Source organism: Anoplolepis gracilipes, chromosome 15 (genome assembly GCF_047496725.1).
Source record: "Anoplolepis gracilipes chromosome 15, ASM4749672v1, whole genome shotgun sequence".
In the NCBI taxonomy this organism is placed as follows: Eukaryota; Metazoa; Arthropoda; class Insecta; order Hymenoptera; family Formicidae; genus Anoplolepis; species Anoplolepis gracilipes.
Genome location: NC_132984.1, coordinates 561364 through 574250, shown reverse-complemented (window position 1 = coordinate 574250; position 12887 = coordinate 561364). Strand labels below are relative to the sequence as shown.

Below are 12887 nucleotides of genomic sequence, written 5' to 3'. Positions count from 1 at the left end.
CCGCGTTTGTAGTTATTTAGAGATAATTTAATTCTCAAGAGATATCGTCATCTTATAAGCGAGTCGTTATAAAAAAGATTACAGACGTCATTTCACCACAAAAATATCGAGTGATGTTTCGCCTTTATTTAAGTTCTCCTCTCATTGGATTCACAATTATTTCGATATCGACGTTTTCACAATCTAATGGAAAAAAAAAAAAGATATATTTTTTTATTTGTTTAGGTGTATTTTAGATGTATTATTGTTGAATCTTCAGCATCAGCTCGTTCTCCTTCATCGTTTTCTCTTGTGCTTGTGCGATCTGTGTCTCTCGTTCTCATCTTCCGTGGTCCTTTGCCTCTCGCTATCACGATGCCGACGTTCCCTATCGCTATACTCGTCCCTTTTGTTCCTTCTTTCCAATCTCTCTTCGCTGTGGTCTCTTCTCCGATCGTTACTTTCGTCCCTCTTACTTCTCCTTTCCGCCCTTTCTTCGCTATGACCTCTCCTCTGATCTTCTCTCTTATCCCTATCTCGTCGTTCCTCTTTTCTCCTTCTATCCTTTCGTTCATTTTCGTATCTATCGTACGATCTATCTTCCTTTCTCTTATCTTTATCTTCTTTCCTACGCTCGTGCTTTCTATGATCCTTGCGCGAACTCTCTTTTCTCCTTCCGTCTTCTCTATCTTTACCATTGTCATGATTCTTTTCGCGCGATATCTCTTTCTTCGAGGAGGAATAGTTCTCGTCATGTTTCTTCGTCTTGTCATCTTCGTCAAAGTATCGGATACCCTTACCCTTGCCTCTCCAGCGCATCTTGGCAACCGATTGCGAGAAATCCACGTGTATCCTTCGGTCGTCGATCAAGACATTGTCCATTTTGAAATACGCGTCTTCGCAGCTCTTACGATCAGCGAATTCGATGAATGCATATTGCAAGGAGTCTCCAGTTTGGTGGTCTCTTATAACTTCGCAACTACATGTGAAAGAGTTACAAATTAATTTACAACATGAAAGAAGGGATGGGAAAGTTACTTTTAAAGAGTAATTAGTTACCGTTATTCGTTATTTATTATCAAAAGTAACTAGTTACAAAAGTATATTTTTTATTTAATTCTTGATCTTGTTTTAACATTTAAAAAAGTAACGATAACGATAACGGCGTTACTTCCCAACTCCGCATGAAAGATATAACGATCTGTAACATATAATTAGGAAAATGAGAGGCATACCCTATAATTTTGCCAAAACGACTGAAGATAATTTCGAGATCGTCGTCGGTTGTGACTGGATTTAATTTACACACAAACAGGACGTTCTCCGGTGGGGCAATATCCGCGTCTGGTATATCACCTACGATTTCTAATAACATGGCCCTTGCTTTCGCTTCCTTGCTCTTCTGAATTTCCGTCAATTCTTCTATGGTCATACCACCCATATCATCGATCGCCTCATCCGCTCCGATTCTATCGCTCTATAGACATAAATTAGATAAACATACAAAAAAATTAATAACTAGAAATGTCTAAAATATTTTTAAAAATAACAAAAATGTTGAAACTTATTCAGAATAAATAAAATTATATATAAACTAGAAATACAGAGAAGATTATATCTATCTGCGAACTTAATTATGTAAAACAAATGTAAAGGTACATTGTTAATGAGAATCAACAAAAATACAACAAGTTTTTCATTTCAGACATGCGTATACCATTAGAGCTTCTTTTGTCGGCTCCGGACTTTTGTCAGGAACCACGAGCCCTAGAGGATCGTCGAACGGATCCTCCAAGATGACAGTGTGGGATATTCTTATATCCTGATAAGGTCTTTGATCCCCATCGCATATAGCCTCGTTAAACTTGAGAATAATCTCCAATCCCTCTGTGATCTCTCCAAACACGCAATGCTCACTATCCAGAGATTGGAGCTCTGATCCTAGCGTGATGAAGAACTGGGAACCCAGCATGTTGTTGCCGCAATTCACCATAGATAACAAACCTATCCTGTTATGTTTGATCTTGGGAATATGCTCTGCTTCATAATAACGAGCCTTTTCCCCCAATACAATTCCGTACACGCTCTCTCCACCTTTCCCGGTACCGGTAGGATCTCCGGTTTGTGCGATAAAGTTGCTCTGCACCGAATGAAAAAGATTCCAGTTGTAGTACTTGAGTTTGCACAACTTTAGAAAGTTCCGCGTAGCTGTAAAGAAACAAAGCAATTATGTATAGATAAAAAAAAAGGATTTATATATATAAAAGTTTTTATAAGTCGTATATAGTATGCACTGTATGTATACATATATATGTGTATATATACACAGCAATGTATAAATTTATATATACTACATGCTATATATACTGTACATACAATGTAAGTTTATATGTGTGTGTGTGTATATATACTTTTGATTAATATTTAAAAATATTATGTCTAATTTATAAATTAATTATATATAATGCGAAATATAGATTTTCTCTATCATATAATGAAAAAAATGAAGTACTTACTTTGAGGACGCTCCTCGGTATAGAGATCTACTGTGAAATCTCCTACAGTGGTTTCTATCACTACTGCCATGCTTTTTATCAAATTTCTTTCAGTCAATAATGTTATATATATAAATATTTTATTATAAAAAAACTACCCGTTATTTTAAAAAGAAATTGTCGAACTTCTGTCAAATTAGGTTATGTATATATATATATATGCCAGCAAGTAGAAGTCTGAAAAGGGACATGGCCATGCCGCCGTTTTTCTTGAGACGCTTTTCCTTCGCGATACAGTGGCGCTAACTGCACCTATTTTATAGTTAGAGCAACTACATGATTGATCTACTTTTCCGTGTCATGGTAAAACAATCGATTGGTTCATGTCCTAAATTCATACCTCGATAACCGCACATTTATATATTTTTAAAATTATTATTAAAATATTTTTTGGACAATATACGTGCAATTAATTGTATCATAGAAAATTTCTATTTTATATATATATATATATATATATATATATATATATATAATAAATATGTAAATCCATAATGTTTCATATTTTGAGATCTCAAGACATGGGACATGTGCCTTTCGGGTTTCTTTCTGTCTGACATATTTTTATATTTTTTTTTTTCAAAAACACGCCACTCGGCCTTTGTTGTTTACTTCACAATCTAAACTATATGTTTTTTTTGTCTCTATAAGAATCTCTTTTTAAAGCGGGTCGTAAGGCTACCGAGATCAAGAAATTTTCAAGAAATAAGGTTAGTCATTGACATTTTCTTTCCTATATTATTGAGAAAATCCGAGAATTTACGTTTTATATCACGCAATGTAAATTCTCAAATTTCTCGCGATCCTTAATTTGCATTTTGACTTGTTTGGTAGAGCGAAAAATTATTATTGTATTTTATTGTATTATGATATAACATTATAATTATATAATATATATGTATGCATACCATATATATATATATATGGTATGCATACATATATATTATATAATTATAATGTTATATCATAATACAATAAATATTTTATATATATATATATATATATAAAGGTTATAATATATATATATTATTATACAATTACAATTATGGGCGAGTTTTTAATTCATCGATTGATCAATCGATGAATTAAAAAACTCGTCCTATGTTGCAATTTTGCACGTTACATAAAGGGCGCGTTCGGGGAGACGCTATTAGCGCTAATAGCGTCTCCCCGAACGCGCCTAAAATTGGCGCGCGCACGTGTGCAGGCGCGGTCAATTCAAAATTGTCAAACTGATGCACATGCACGGTCGTTGGAAATTCTGTCATTCTGAAAAAGCGCGCGAGATACCTAACTTAAATATAATTATTTACGATTTACGAGATACGCTACTGCTTCGTAAATTTTTCAATCACTGAGGACGTGTAATATTCTTTATCTTTATGACATAAATAAATTGTTGACTCAAGAGTCATCTTATCTCATATATAGTCGCTTTTATCAGTCCGCTGCATGTTGCGCGAATAAGTATATGTCTTATCTCATCAGTTATATTCTACAACCACTTTTTCTCTTTCTTTTAACGTTATATCTGCATTTTCGGCATAAAAATGTTACCGGTGGTAAAATCCGAGATAGATATGCGTAAAGTGAAAGCTCCGAAGAGCATCGTCGTGGATTGCGACGCCGGTTTGGACGACGCTTTGGCTTTGATTATTCTCTTGGCCGGTCACATCGACAATAAAATCAAAGTTAAAGCCGTGACTTGCGTTAACGGTAACACCAACGTAGACAATGTGGTGAAAAATGTCTTTAGAACACTGGACGTATGTGGATGCCGGGAAGTAAGTTATGTAAATTTACATAACGTACTCATCATGGGACGCGATTAAACTATTATATATTATTTGATTTACCGACAGATATATTTTAATCTTTCTTTTTTATACGTTTTTTAACAATTTGTAATTTTAGACTGATTAATTAAACACAGATATATACAGAGCTTCTACAAAAAAAAAAAAAAAAAAAAAAAAAAAAAAAAATAACAAATGCTTGTTTTAAAATATGTTTATTTTGTTAATATTTAAAAAATCAACCGCATAAAACTTTATGAAGAATTGAGAAATCACTACATTTAAGATTATTTTCACAGATACCGGTTTATCGAGGTGCAAACTCGTCTTTATTGAATACTTTAAATGCCAAGGAGACAGAATCTGAATTATATCATGGATCCGATGGATTTGGAGATGTGTACACTGATCAGCCAGATACAAGTAGACTGCAGAAGGAACATGCTGTGTGCGCTCTGCACAGAATTATATCGGAGGATCCTGGTAACGTGTCTTATTGCCAATATTGTATATCGTTACATAATATACAATATTAACTCAATACACTTTTACTAATCAACTCCATGTTTTAATCAAGGTAACGTCTCTGTGGTCGCCTTGGGTCCCTTGACGAACATAGCTATGACTATAAAAATATATCCAGAATTTATGAATAATGTCAAAGAATTCTTTGTGATGGGCGGAAATTCAACCGGTAACTTTAATAATTGTTTGTATTATTAAGTCTAATGAAACAAACATTTTTCTAAGTTTTGTTTGAAATATGTTTCAAGGGCAGGGTAATATAACTTCGCAGGCAGAATTTAATTTCTATGCAGATCCAGAAAGCGTTCACATTGTGCTCAACAGCAACACCAAGCCATTATGGTTGTTGCCATGGGAGGCTTGTTTAAAATCCCAAGTCACACATGTGCGTACAACTTGTTTATTATTACTGTCAATTATTGAAAAATTATTGTGTTGCACAATTATTACATTGTATTATACTAATATAATAGTAATAATTAATATAACACTAATTACACCATTAATGATTATTGTCAGATTCTATTAATACGGAACAATAGTAACCGCTGAAAATAATCTTTCAGGACTGGCGAAGGGATGTACTGGGCAAAATACAGGCACCTTGTGTGCTCATGTTAAACAAAATCGAGGATGGCAGACGCGCCCGAGTGAAAAAGCATTTCGCCCGTTATATATCGTGCGACGCTTTTTTAGCCGGGATCGTCATGATGCCTGATGTGGCCAAGAAAGTCATTTCGTGGCACGCGGATATCGAATTAAGCGGCAACAAAACTCGAGGCCAAGTTGTCCTCGATCATATGCTATTAAATAAACCAAATGTAAATCTGATAAATGATTTTGATTCAGAGATGTTTAAGGAGATATTGTTACACACAATGCATACAATGCGGGGTGATTATTATTTTTTGCGTCTAAAAATATCAATATTGGCGACTATAAAGACGAATATTATGCAGTCTAATTTTTTGACTTAGAATTATATAGAAATTGATTTTTTTACATTACACTTATATTATTTTCATGTTTAAATTTCACCTTTTTTGTAAATTTTCAGAGATTAAATGTGGTAATCCGGTAGAGTGATAGTACAAAAAGACAGAACGGAAATCGGAGCAAAAAATTAGGTTGAGAAGAGACTACAAAATTTATTTTCAAAATCATATCAAAGAAATAATGGATTTAATCGCTTTTGTGCCTTACTCTATGACAGCACCAACTGTCCAGGTATATATAATCATATGTCACAAGAAGACAAAAATGCTTTCTGTTTTTATACTTATTCAATTATATTTAATTGTATGGGCATATATATAATTTGACAGAAAGTTTATTGAGTATAAAAAATGTGTATATTATTATTTTACAATATATGTATATATATTGTAAAATATGTATTACATTATTTGAAAAATTATTATATAACAATAATAAAGATACAACGGTTATGGTTTATATTTTGTATGAATTGACATGAATTTAACAAAATACCAATTTCTTTCAATGTGTGTAATAGTTTGCAACTGTATGAATTTAAACAAAGACATTATAATATCTCTTAGTAAAGTTTTAAAGCGCTCTAAATTGGAATATACATATTGTTATTTCTGTAATAATGTAGACTGCTTAGAATAATAACTAAAGCGAGCGATATAATAACTACAGCCTGAGCCTCGCGTGGAACATGTTTGCAAGGAATCACCGAAGCAAGATCCGTTAACGAAAATAATACCTGGGAAGTCCATTTGGTCCAGGATACGCCGTTGGTTTCTTGGAACGCGAATACCGTCGCTACGTCACCCGTTTACGCGAAGGTGCCTGAAGAGTACTCTGGTGATTGATTACGAGATCAACCACCACCTCAAATCCTATCCCTACATGATCCATCCCTTCAGTACCTTCAGGTCAGTCGCGAGCTTTCGTTTTCCGCACGAGAAATCGAAAACTCAGTCAAGCAATTGACTTAAGAATCTATGTTTTTTTTTATCTCGAAGTAAAATTCAACCGACATTGAGAAAAATTTCTTATATGTAGAATATTTTGGGAGTCTGCCATGACGCTATTTATCATAGCTGTTCTGCTAATCACACCGATCTTTCTCACGTTCTATTTTGACGAAGTCGCAAAATGGTACATCTTTAACCATGCGATCGACGCCGTACTCATATGCGACATAATAATCTGGTTCTTCACCGGTCACTACGAGCCTCGTACGCAACTGGTGACCCTGGATCCGAGGGTCATAGCAAGGTACGCGAAATCTGCGTATTCGACTAATCTCGAATATAAAGTAGAAAAACTTATTTTTCTCAAATCGTCCTAAATTGATTCAAAGAAAAAAAAAACAGAGATTATACACAATTATATGTAACATAAAATTTTTCAAAAAACTTTTATCTTAAAAAATTACATCAGGAAATTTTCCAATTTTGAATAAAAATATTTAGAAAATCATTGAATCTTCAGGAATTTTTTATAAGATCAGAATAAATAAACTTTGAAATAAAAAAAATTTTAATGGGGAAAAATGAATAAATTTCGATTTTTTTTCAACACTATGCGGTAATCATTGTAGCAAGTATCTACGGGGTCTCTTTATCGTGGACGCGTTATCCGTACTACCGTTGGAATTTCTCATCGTGCTCACCGACTCAATGTGGTTTCTGGCCTTGTTGAATTTGCTGAAAATACTGTGGATACGAACTGTCATCCTTTATTCACGCAAACTCTATCACGTCAGGATGATATCTCTTCATCGCAATTTAGCGGAATCGAGTCTACTCACACAGATAAATAATTAACATTTCAGGTATACCGAATTAATTTTCACCTGTACAAAATAGCGAAAATAGGCGTCCTCATCGTCGTGAGCGTGCATTGGGCCGCTTGTATGGAGTATTATCTGCCGTTGATAGTTGCCAAGATAGCCGGGCAGAAAGAGTCGTTAAGTAATCGATGAAATTTCTCTACATCACATTTTTCATACGAAAAATTTAAATTTTTCTAAATCGCTTTTCTCTCGTTTTTTTTTTGTCAATAAAAATACAATTAATTGCGTTGAGATAATGAGAAAAAGATAATGAGAAATTGCAGATCGTGGATTCAATCTTCTTACATGGAGAAGAGGGAAACGAAATACAAAATCTACTTAACGTGCGCTAATCGAGCTATCATCGCTCTAATTGGATCTGCACAATACTTAGACGTCAAGACATCGGAAGACATTATATACAATTTAATTTTGTCTGTCTTTGGGTTTTTCGGATTCGTATATCTGCTGGGTACGTTATAATTTTTAATAAATTAATTAAAAAAAGATTCATTTTTGTCATAATCAATTATGAAAAATTCTACAATACAGAAATTATTTTAATTTAAATTATTAATTAAGAAAAAGAATTAAAGCATACACATACTCTAAAATACAAGATTTATAGTATCCATTATTTTTCTATATTTTAAGCTTTTTTAATCTAACAATTAAGCTCATCTCTTTGTGCAGTATCCCTATTAAGAGATTAACTCGGAATGATTTTTATTTAAATTTGTTTCTAAGATCAAAATGTGTTAATTGATATAATTCTCCTTTATTCGAATCACACAGCGCAAATCTCACAACTGATGATGACGTTTCATTGGACCAATAAAAGACATTTGAAATTAATCCAGCAGCTGCAACAGTACATGACGTACAAGGAATTGCCGTATTCCCTGCAGCGACGATTGTTGAACTATTATAATTATCGCAACAGAAAGGGATTTGAGAGAGATAAGATAATTATCAATCATGTATCGCCTCACTTGCGAGAGGTAATGCTTTGAATATTGAATTCCTGGAATAGTTTTATACATATTATTATTTTCTGAAAAGCGCAAAATATTATATTATATCACATGTAAATCATATTTCTTTCAAGACAGCTTCATTACGCGACTGTAAATCTCTCTAAAGTCACTGAAAGAAATTATTGCGAAGATCTTTTCAATTCCGCTATTATATCTCAAATGATAATACCATGCAAAAACATGACGTTAGTTTAATCTGAAATTTTTTACATTGTTTTATAGAAATATAAAGACACCATGTATTGTAAGAGATTCTGGGGAAATCAAGCGTGTCTCTTATATTAAATCAATCTCTTCATTTTTCAGAAGCTTCTTCTGCACAACTATCAACGGTTGCTGAATAACGTCAGACTGTTTGGACACCTGCCGTCGATAGTGCTAACACAATTGGTCGGTGCCGTGTCCTCTGAGATCTTCATGCCGAACGACGCGTTGGTCAAAGCTGGGACGCGCGGCAACGCTTTGTACTTTATCGCCTGCGGCACCGTGGCCGTCTACAACAACATCGGCAAGGAGGTGAGACGAACGTAAGGCTGAAGTAAACAGGGTTGGGAAGTAACGCGTTACTTGTAACGCCGTTACCGTTACAGTTAGTTTTTTTAGTAATAATAAAGTGATAATGGCGTTACTATTTTTTTTTCTGTAACTGTAGCGGTAACGTAGTTACATTTTTTTAGTAACAGTTACTTTTGTCGTTACTTTTTATATATGGAACCTATTTATGACATATTATGCTTTCTATTTTCGTATATTTCAATCTTCAATTATCAACAGATATTCATATTATAAATTTAAAATTATTACATTAAAGGTTTTAAACAAAATTATGAGAATACAAAGAATATATCCGTGTATTTGACTATTATATTTATAAATTTAATGGAAGCCAAATTTTTTATTCATACTTTGAGTGTTTTCAAAATTTTTTCTTATTATTTATGATTTTACAAATTTAAAATAAAAAATTTAAAAATTTATTGATATTTTATTAATTTTTTATTTAATTTTTCATCTTGTTTCAACATTAAAAAAAATAACGAAAAAAAGTAACGGTAACTATTTTTACTTATCGAACTTTTCGGATTTGACGCACGCAGATCTACCACATGGAGGACGGCGCGTACTTTGGCGAGCTGGCCCTAGTGATAGAGGACGAACACTGGATCGCCAGCGTCATCGCCGTCGAGAACTGCGAGATCTATATTCTGTCACGCGGCGATTTTTTATACGCCCTGGCACCCTATCCCGAGCTCCTGATTTATCTGCAGAACGTCGCTCTAGCGCGGCTGGAGCAGGTACCGCTGCTGAAGAAGGTTTACAATCCAGACGACCCGTCGTTGCTCGAAACCGTTAACATTAGCAACAGATACGCCAAGAGGAACAACGCTGTGGTCAGATTCGACGCATGAGATAGGTGTCTATATTCGTCACATCATCGTCATTTCTGATTTCGAAACAATTCTCAGTATTTTATTCATTTTATTTTTCTTTTTCTTTATGTTAGTTATATTTTGCGTTTATAGTTAACTATTTATTATATAACAGGACAACATTTTACGCCAGAAGATCTGGCCAATGGCAGTTAATTTATTATTTATTTAACGATCGAAACAATTTAACGGAATTATCAAACTCTCGTCGTTATTGTAACAAATCAACAATCAACAATAAACAAATTAATAAGCAACAGTTTCTTGTAAGAATGATAAGTTTAGCTCCAAAAAAGGTCAACGTTCAAATAAGGATCAACTCGATAGCGAGTCAGAGTATTTTTCCTTTTCATCTCTTCCGCTTCGATCAAAAGCGGCGAGTCCTTCGTTTCTGCGGATTCCTGTACGACTGTTGATACACGGACATGAGCCGCCAGTGCTCGGGATAATCGGCATCCCGGCAGCCGCTTACCACGCTGAACGGTGGCGCCAGAGTGTCGATGCAGAAGGCGCGTCGAGCGAACGGGGTCCTCGGCCGTGGCACCGTCATCCTCGCCGGCGGTAATCCGTTTCTATGCGTCCCGTCGTCGCCCGTTGTCGTCCGACACCTCTGCTCGAGACCGAGCGCGACACCCACCGCGGATCTGATCAATCTCGGATCTTCTTCTCTTCTCCTTCTCCGTTCAAGTTCCACATCCGGATTGCCTCTCTGGCACGCGGTGCACTTACGTTCGGTGATGCGCGGCATGGATCTCGATCTCGCCGACTTCCCGCTTCGAGGAAGTTTATCACGGGATCCTGCAACCAAATCTATTGTTAAATTTATGTTAGATTTATGTATTGTATTTAACATATATATTTTTGAGATTAATAACTTTTGAGTGCAATTCATGACGACAGGTAATAATTGCATGGTAAGATGTTCATTAATAAATTCAATTTTAATAATATAATTAAGCAATATTCGCTCGATCAATCACTGTTTAAATCGTTTCGAATATACTGTGCTTCTAATTCCTTACCGTTGCAGGAACAATCGCAGCAGCAATGATCTCTCGGATTCTTTTCCTGCGCTTCCCGCTGTCGCGCGCAATCGCAATGCTCACCCTTTCTTCCTTCGTTGCGAGTCAGGAGTTCGCGATTCTTCGGTGCCGGCGTGTGCTGGATCAGGGCGAAGATTGCCGGCGCCGTGCCACCCTCGGAGCCGTCGATGTGCGTCGGTCTGCGCGGCTCGTACACCGGGTCCATCGGCGTTTCCCAACAGATCGCCAGGTCCATCCGGGTCTTTGGCTTCTTATAGCCGAGCGCGGGCGCGAAGCGATGACCCTCTGCCTCCAACGTCGCAGCGGCAACGTCATCCCGATCCTGACACTCGACGTCTCGTTCGCAGCCGGCCGAACAAGAGCGATATCCTTTCCTGAAGATGGAGTCGTCCACCCGATCCGGAAGTGGCTGATGCTGCAGATTCTCCGCGTGTAATCTCTTCGCCAGAGCGAATTTGTCGGCGCAGGAAGCGATTTCTTGAAAACAAAAGAAGGTTCTTTATTATACATTATTAAGGTAAAGTAGCCTATTATGAGAGGGGTAGTAAGGTTTTCTAATATGAGACCTCCAATTATTTTACAAACGCAATCACTTTTCTTTATGAATTTTATAGATACACATAAGATATAAAAAATATTTTATAATTTTTTTTTTGGTACCAAAAAGTAAAGCTTTTGTTTTCTGTTCCGTAAGTCTATATTCTATATCATTTAACTATTAACAGAAAGTACCCATGATGTTACATTTATGTAATAAGTAAAGTTTTTGAGTTAAAAATTACAATTAAAGAAAATATGAGCTTTTAAAAAAAAGTATCTCATAATTGGCACCTTTAGCCTACTATTCTGAAAAAAATTGCAAGTTGGCACATACTTGATTGTTATAATTTCAAGTATCGCTAGAATACTTTTTAATGAAAAAAAAAAAAAAAAAAAGAAAAAGAAACTGTTTCGATATATCTCACCATGCTGTTTCGCTTCCTCAAAGACCCTCCGAGACCTGAGACATCCAGGCGCGTGTCTTTTCGGACTAGGGGTTTTCGATTTTTCCGAGATGCTTTCGGATCGACAAGTTTTGCGAAGATCGCCGTCGCTTCGCCGGACAATCGATTTACCGCGGCAACGAGAGCAACGCTCGCACGATTCCATATTCTTGCCGATCGATTCTCCTTTACCGCTCGCTCGGTTACCCAAGGATTACATAATGAATGCGCGATTTAACGAGCGGCCGACAGGGACGGAGACGCTTTGTTCGCGAAGCACGTTTTCCCAGAGCGGGAGAAGCTCGATGGAAACAGTCGCTGTCCGTTCTTCGTTCTCCATTTTTGGAAAATATCCCGAGGACCATCTACAGGAATCCCGGGAACCTCGCTCCCACTCTTGACCCCGGTCTCCCTGGCGACATGATAATTCGATAACAAGCTGACCTGACAAGAAATGGAGAAATTACAGATGGAAAAATCGATCTAAATTTTCATTTTTTTTCTGTAAGATTAATATTTTAAGATTCTCAAAATACTATAATTTTAACAATTACAATGTTTTTATTTTTCAGAAATACAATAAAATGAATTTGAAAACTTTTCAAGTGCTGAAAACCGGAAAGCGTTGGACTGCATTCAATTGTCTGCGCATTTTCTACATGTTTACTGCCTATTATTATCTTATAATTGGAATTTATGGATGAATAACAAGTGGCGTTCTCCCAAATGG

The 12887-nt window shown here is 35.7% G+C and overlaps 4 protein-coding genes across 4 annotated transcripts; 2 read left to right on the top strand and 2 right to left on the bottom strand.

Moving 5' to 3' along the window:
- Positions 1–90: 90 nt before the first annotated feature.
- LOC140674294 (peptidyl-prolyl cis-trans isomerase sig-7) lies at positions 91–2724 on the bottom strand. The gene is made up of 4 exons (XM_072907731.1): positions 2496–2724; positions 1697–2187; positions 1215–1456; positions 91–958 (listed from the first exon to the last, which is right to left on the bottom strand). The coding sequence occupies exons 1-4, from the start codon at positions 2563–2565 to the stop codon at positions 277–279; spliced, it is 1485 nt and encodes a 494-aa protein (XP_072763832.1). The 5' UTR covers positions 2566–2724; the 3' UTR covers positions 91–276.
- Positions 2725–4084: 1360 nt separating this feature from the next.
- LOC140674154 (nucleoside hydrolase-like) lies at positions 4085–5941 on the top strand. Its single transcript, XM_072907535.1, has 6 exons — positions 4085–4318; positions 4630–4813; positions 4908–5024; positions 5104–5240; positions 5422–5749; positions 5913–5941. Exons 1-6 carry the CDS (start codon positions 4085–4087, stop codon positions 5939–5941), a joined length of 1029 nt encoding a protein of 342 aa, XP_072763636.1.
- LOC140674119 (potassium/sodium hyperpolarization-activated cyclic nucleotide-gated channel 4) lies at positions 5611–12116 on the top strand. Its single transcript, XM_072907489.1, has 10 exons — positions 5611–5749; positions 5913–6082; positions 6521–6759; positions 6890–7105; positions 7431–7590; positions 7665–7798; positions 7949–8136; positions 8460–8665; positions 9008–9217; positions 9799–12116. The coding sequence occupies exons 2-10, from the start codon at positions 6032–6034 to the stop codon at positions 10108–10110; spliced, it is 1716 nt and encodes a 571-aa protein (XP_072763590.1). The 5' UTR covers positions 5611–5749; positions 5913–6031; the 3' UTR covers positions 10111–12116.
- On the bottom strand, positions 10499–12323 carry LOC140674153 (uncharacterized). Its single transcript, XM_072907534.1, has 3 exons — positions 12175–12323; positions 11154–11671; positions 10499–10941 (listed from the first exon to the last, which is right to left on the bottom strand). Exons 1-3 carry the CDS (start codon positions 12321–12323, stop codon positions 10499–10501), a joined length of 1110 nt encoding a protein of 369 aa, XP_072763635.1.
- Between the last annotated feature and the right edge of the window lie 564 nt (positions 12324–12887).

What these genes read in the sequence shown, in the direction of transcription:
- LOC140674119 (XM_072907489.1), top strand. Translation starts at nt 6,032, where the DNA reads ATGGATTTAATCGCTTTTGTGCCTTACTCTATGACAGCACCAACTGTC. An exon ending in CGGATTCGTATATCTGCTGG is followed by an intron (nt 8,137 to 8,459) that starts GTACGTTATAAT and finishes CGAATCACACAG; the next exon opens with CGCAAATCTCACAACTGATG. An exon ending in TATCGCCTCACTTGCGAGAG is followed by an intron (nt 8,666 to 9,007) that starts GTAATGCTTTGA and finishes TTCATTTTTCAG; the next exon opens with AAGCTTCTTCTGCACAACTA.
- LOC140674153 (XM_072907534.1), bottom strand. Translation starts at nt 12,323, where the DNA reads ATGGAATCGTGCGAGCGTTGCTCTCGTTGCCGCGGTAAATCGATTGTC. An exon ending in CACGCGCCTGGATGTCTCAG is followed by an intron (nt 11,672 to 12,174) that starts GTCTCGGAGGGT and finishes TGTATAATAAAG; the next exon opens with AACCTTCTTTTGTTTTCAAG. An exon ending in CTGCGATTGTTCCTGCAACG is followed by an intron (nt 10,942 to 11,153) that starts GTAAGGAATTAG and finishes ATTTAACAATAG; the next exon opens with ATTTGGTTGCAGGATCCCGT.
- LOC140674294 (XM_072907731.1), bottom strand. Translation starts at nt 2,565, where the DNA reads ATGGCAGTAGTGATAGAAACCACTGTAGGAGATTTCACAGTAGATCTC. An exon ending in TACCGAGGAGCGTCCTCAAA is followed by an intron (nt 2,188 to 2,495) that starts GTAAGTACTTCA and finishes GTTTCTTTACAG; the next exon opens with CTACGCGGAACTTTCTAAAG. An exon ending in CGACAAAAGAAGCTCTAATG is followed by an intron (nt 1,457 to 1,696) that starts GTATACGCATGT and finishes TTATGTCTATAG; the next exon opens with AGCGATAGAATCGGAGCGGA.
- LOC140674154 (XM_072907535.1), top strand. Translation starts at nt 4,085, where the DNA reads ATGTTACCGGTGGTAAAATCCGAGATAGATATGCGTAAAGTGAAAGCT. An exon ending in AATTATATCGGAGGATCCTG is followed by an intron (nt 4,814 to 4,907) that starts GTAACGTGTCTT and finishes GTTTTAATCAAG; the next exon opens with GTAACGTCTCTGTGGTCGCC. An exon ending in CACAATGCATACAATGCGGG is followed by an intron (nt 5,750 to 5,912) that starts GTGATTATTATT and finishes GTAAATTTTCAG; the next exon opens with AGATTAAATGTGGTAATCCG.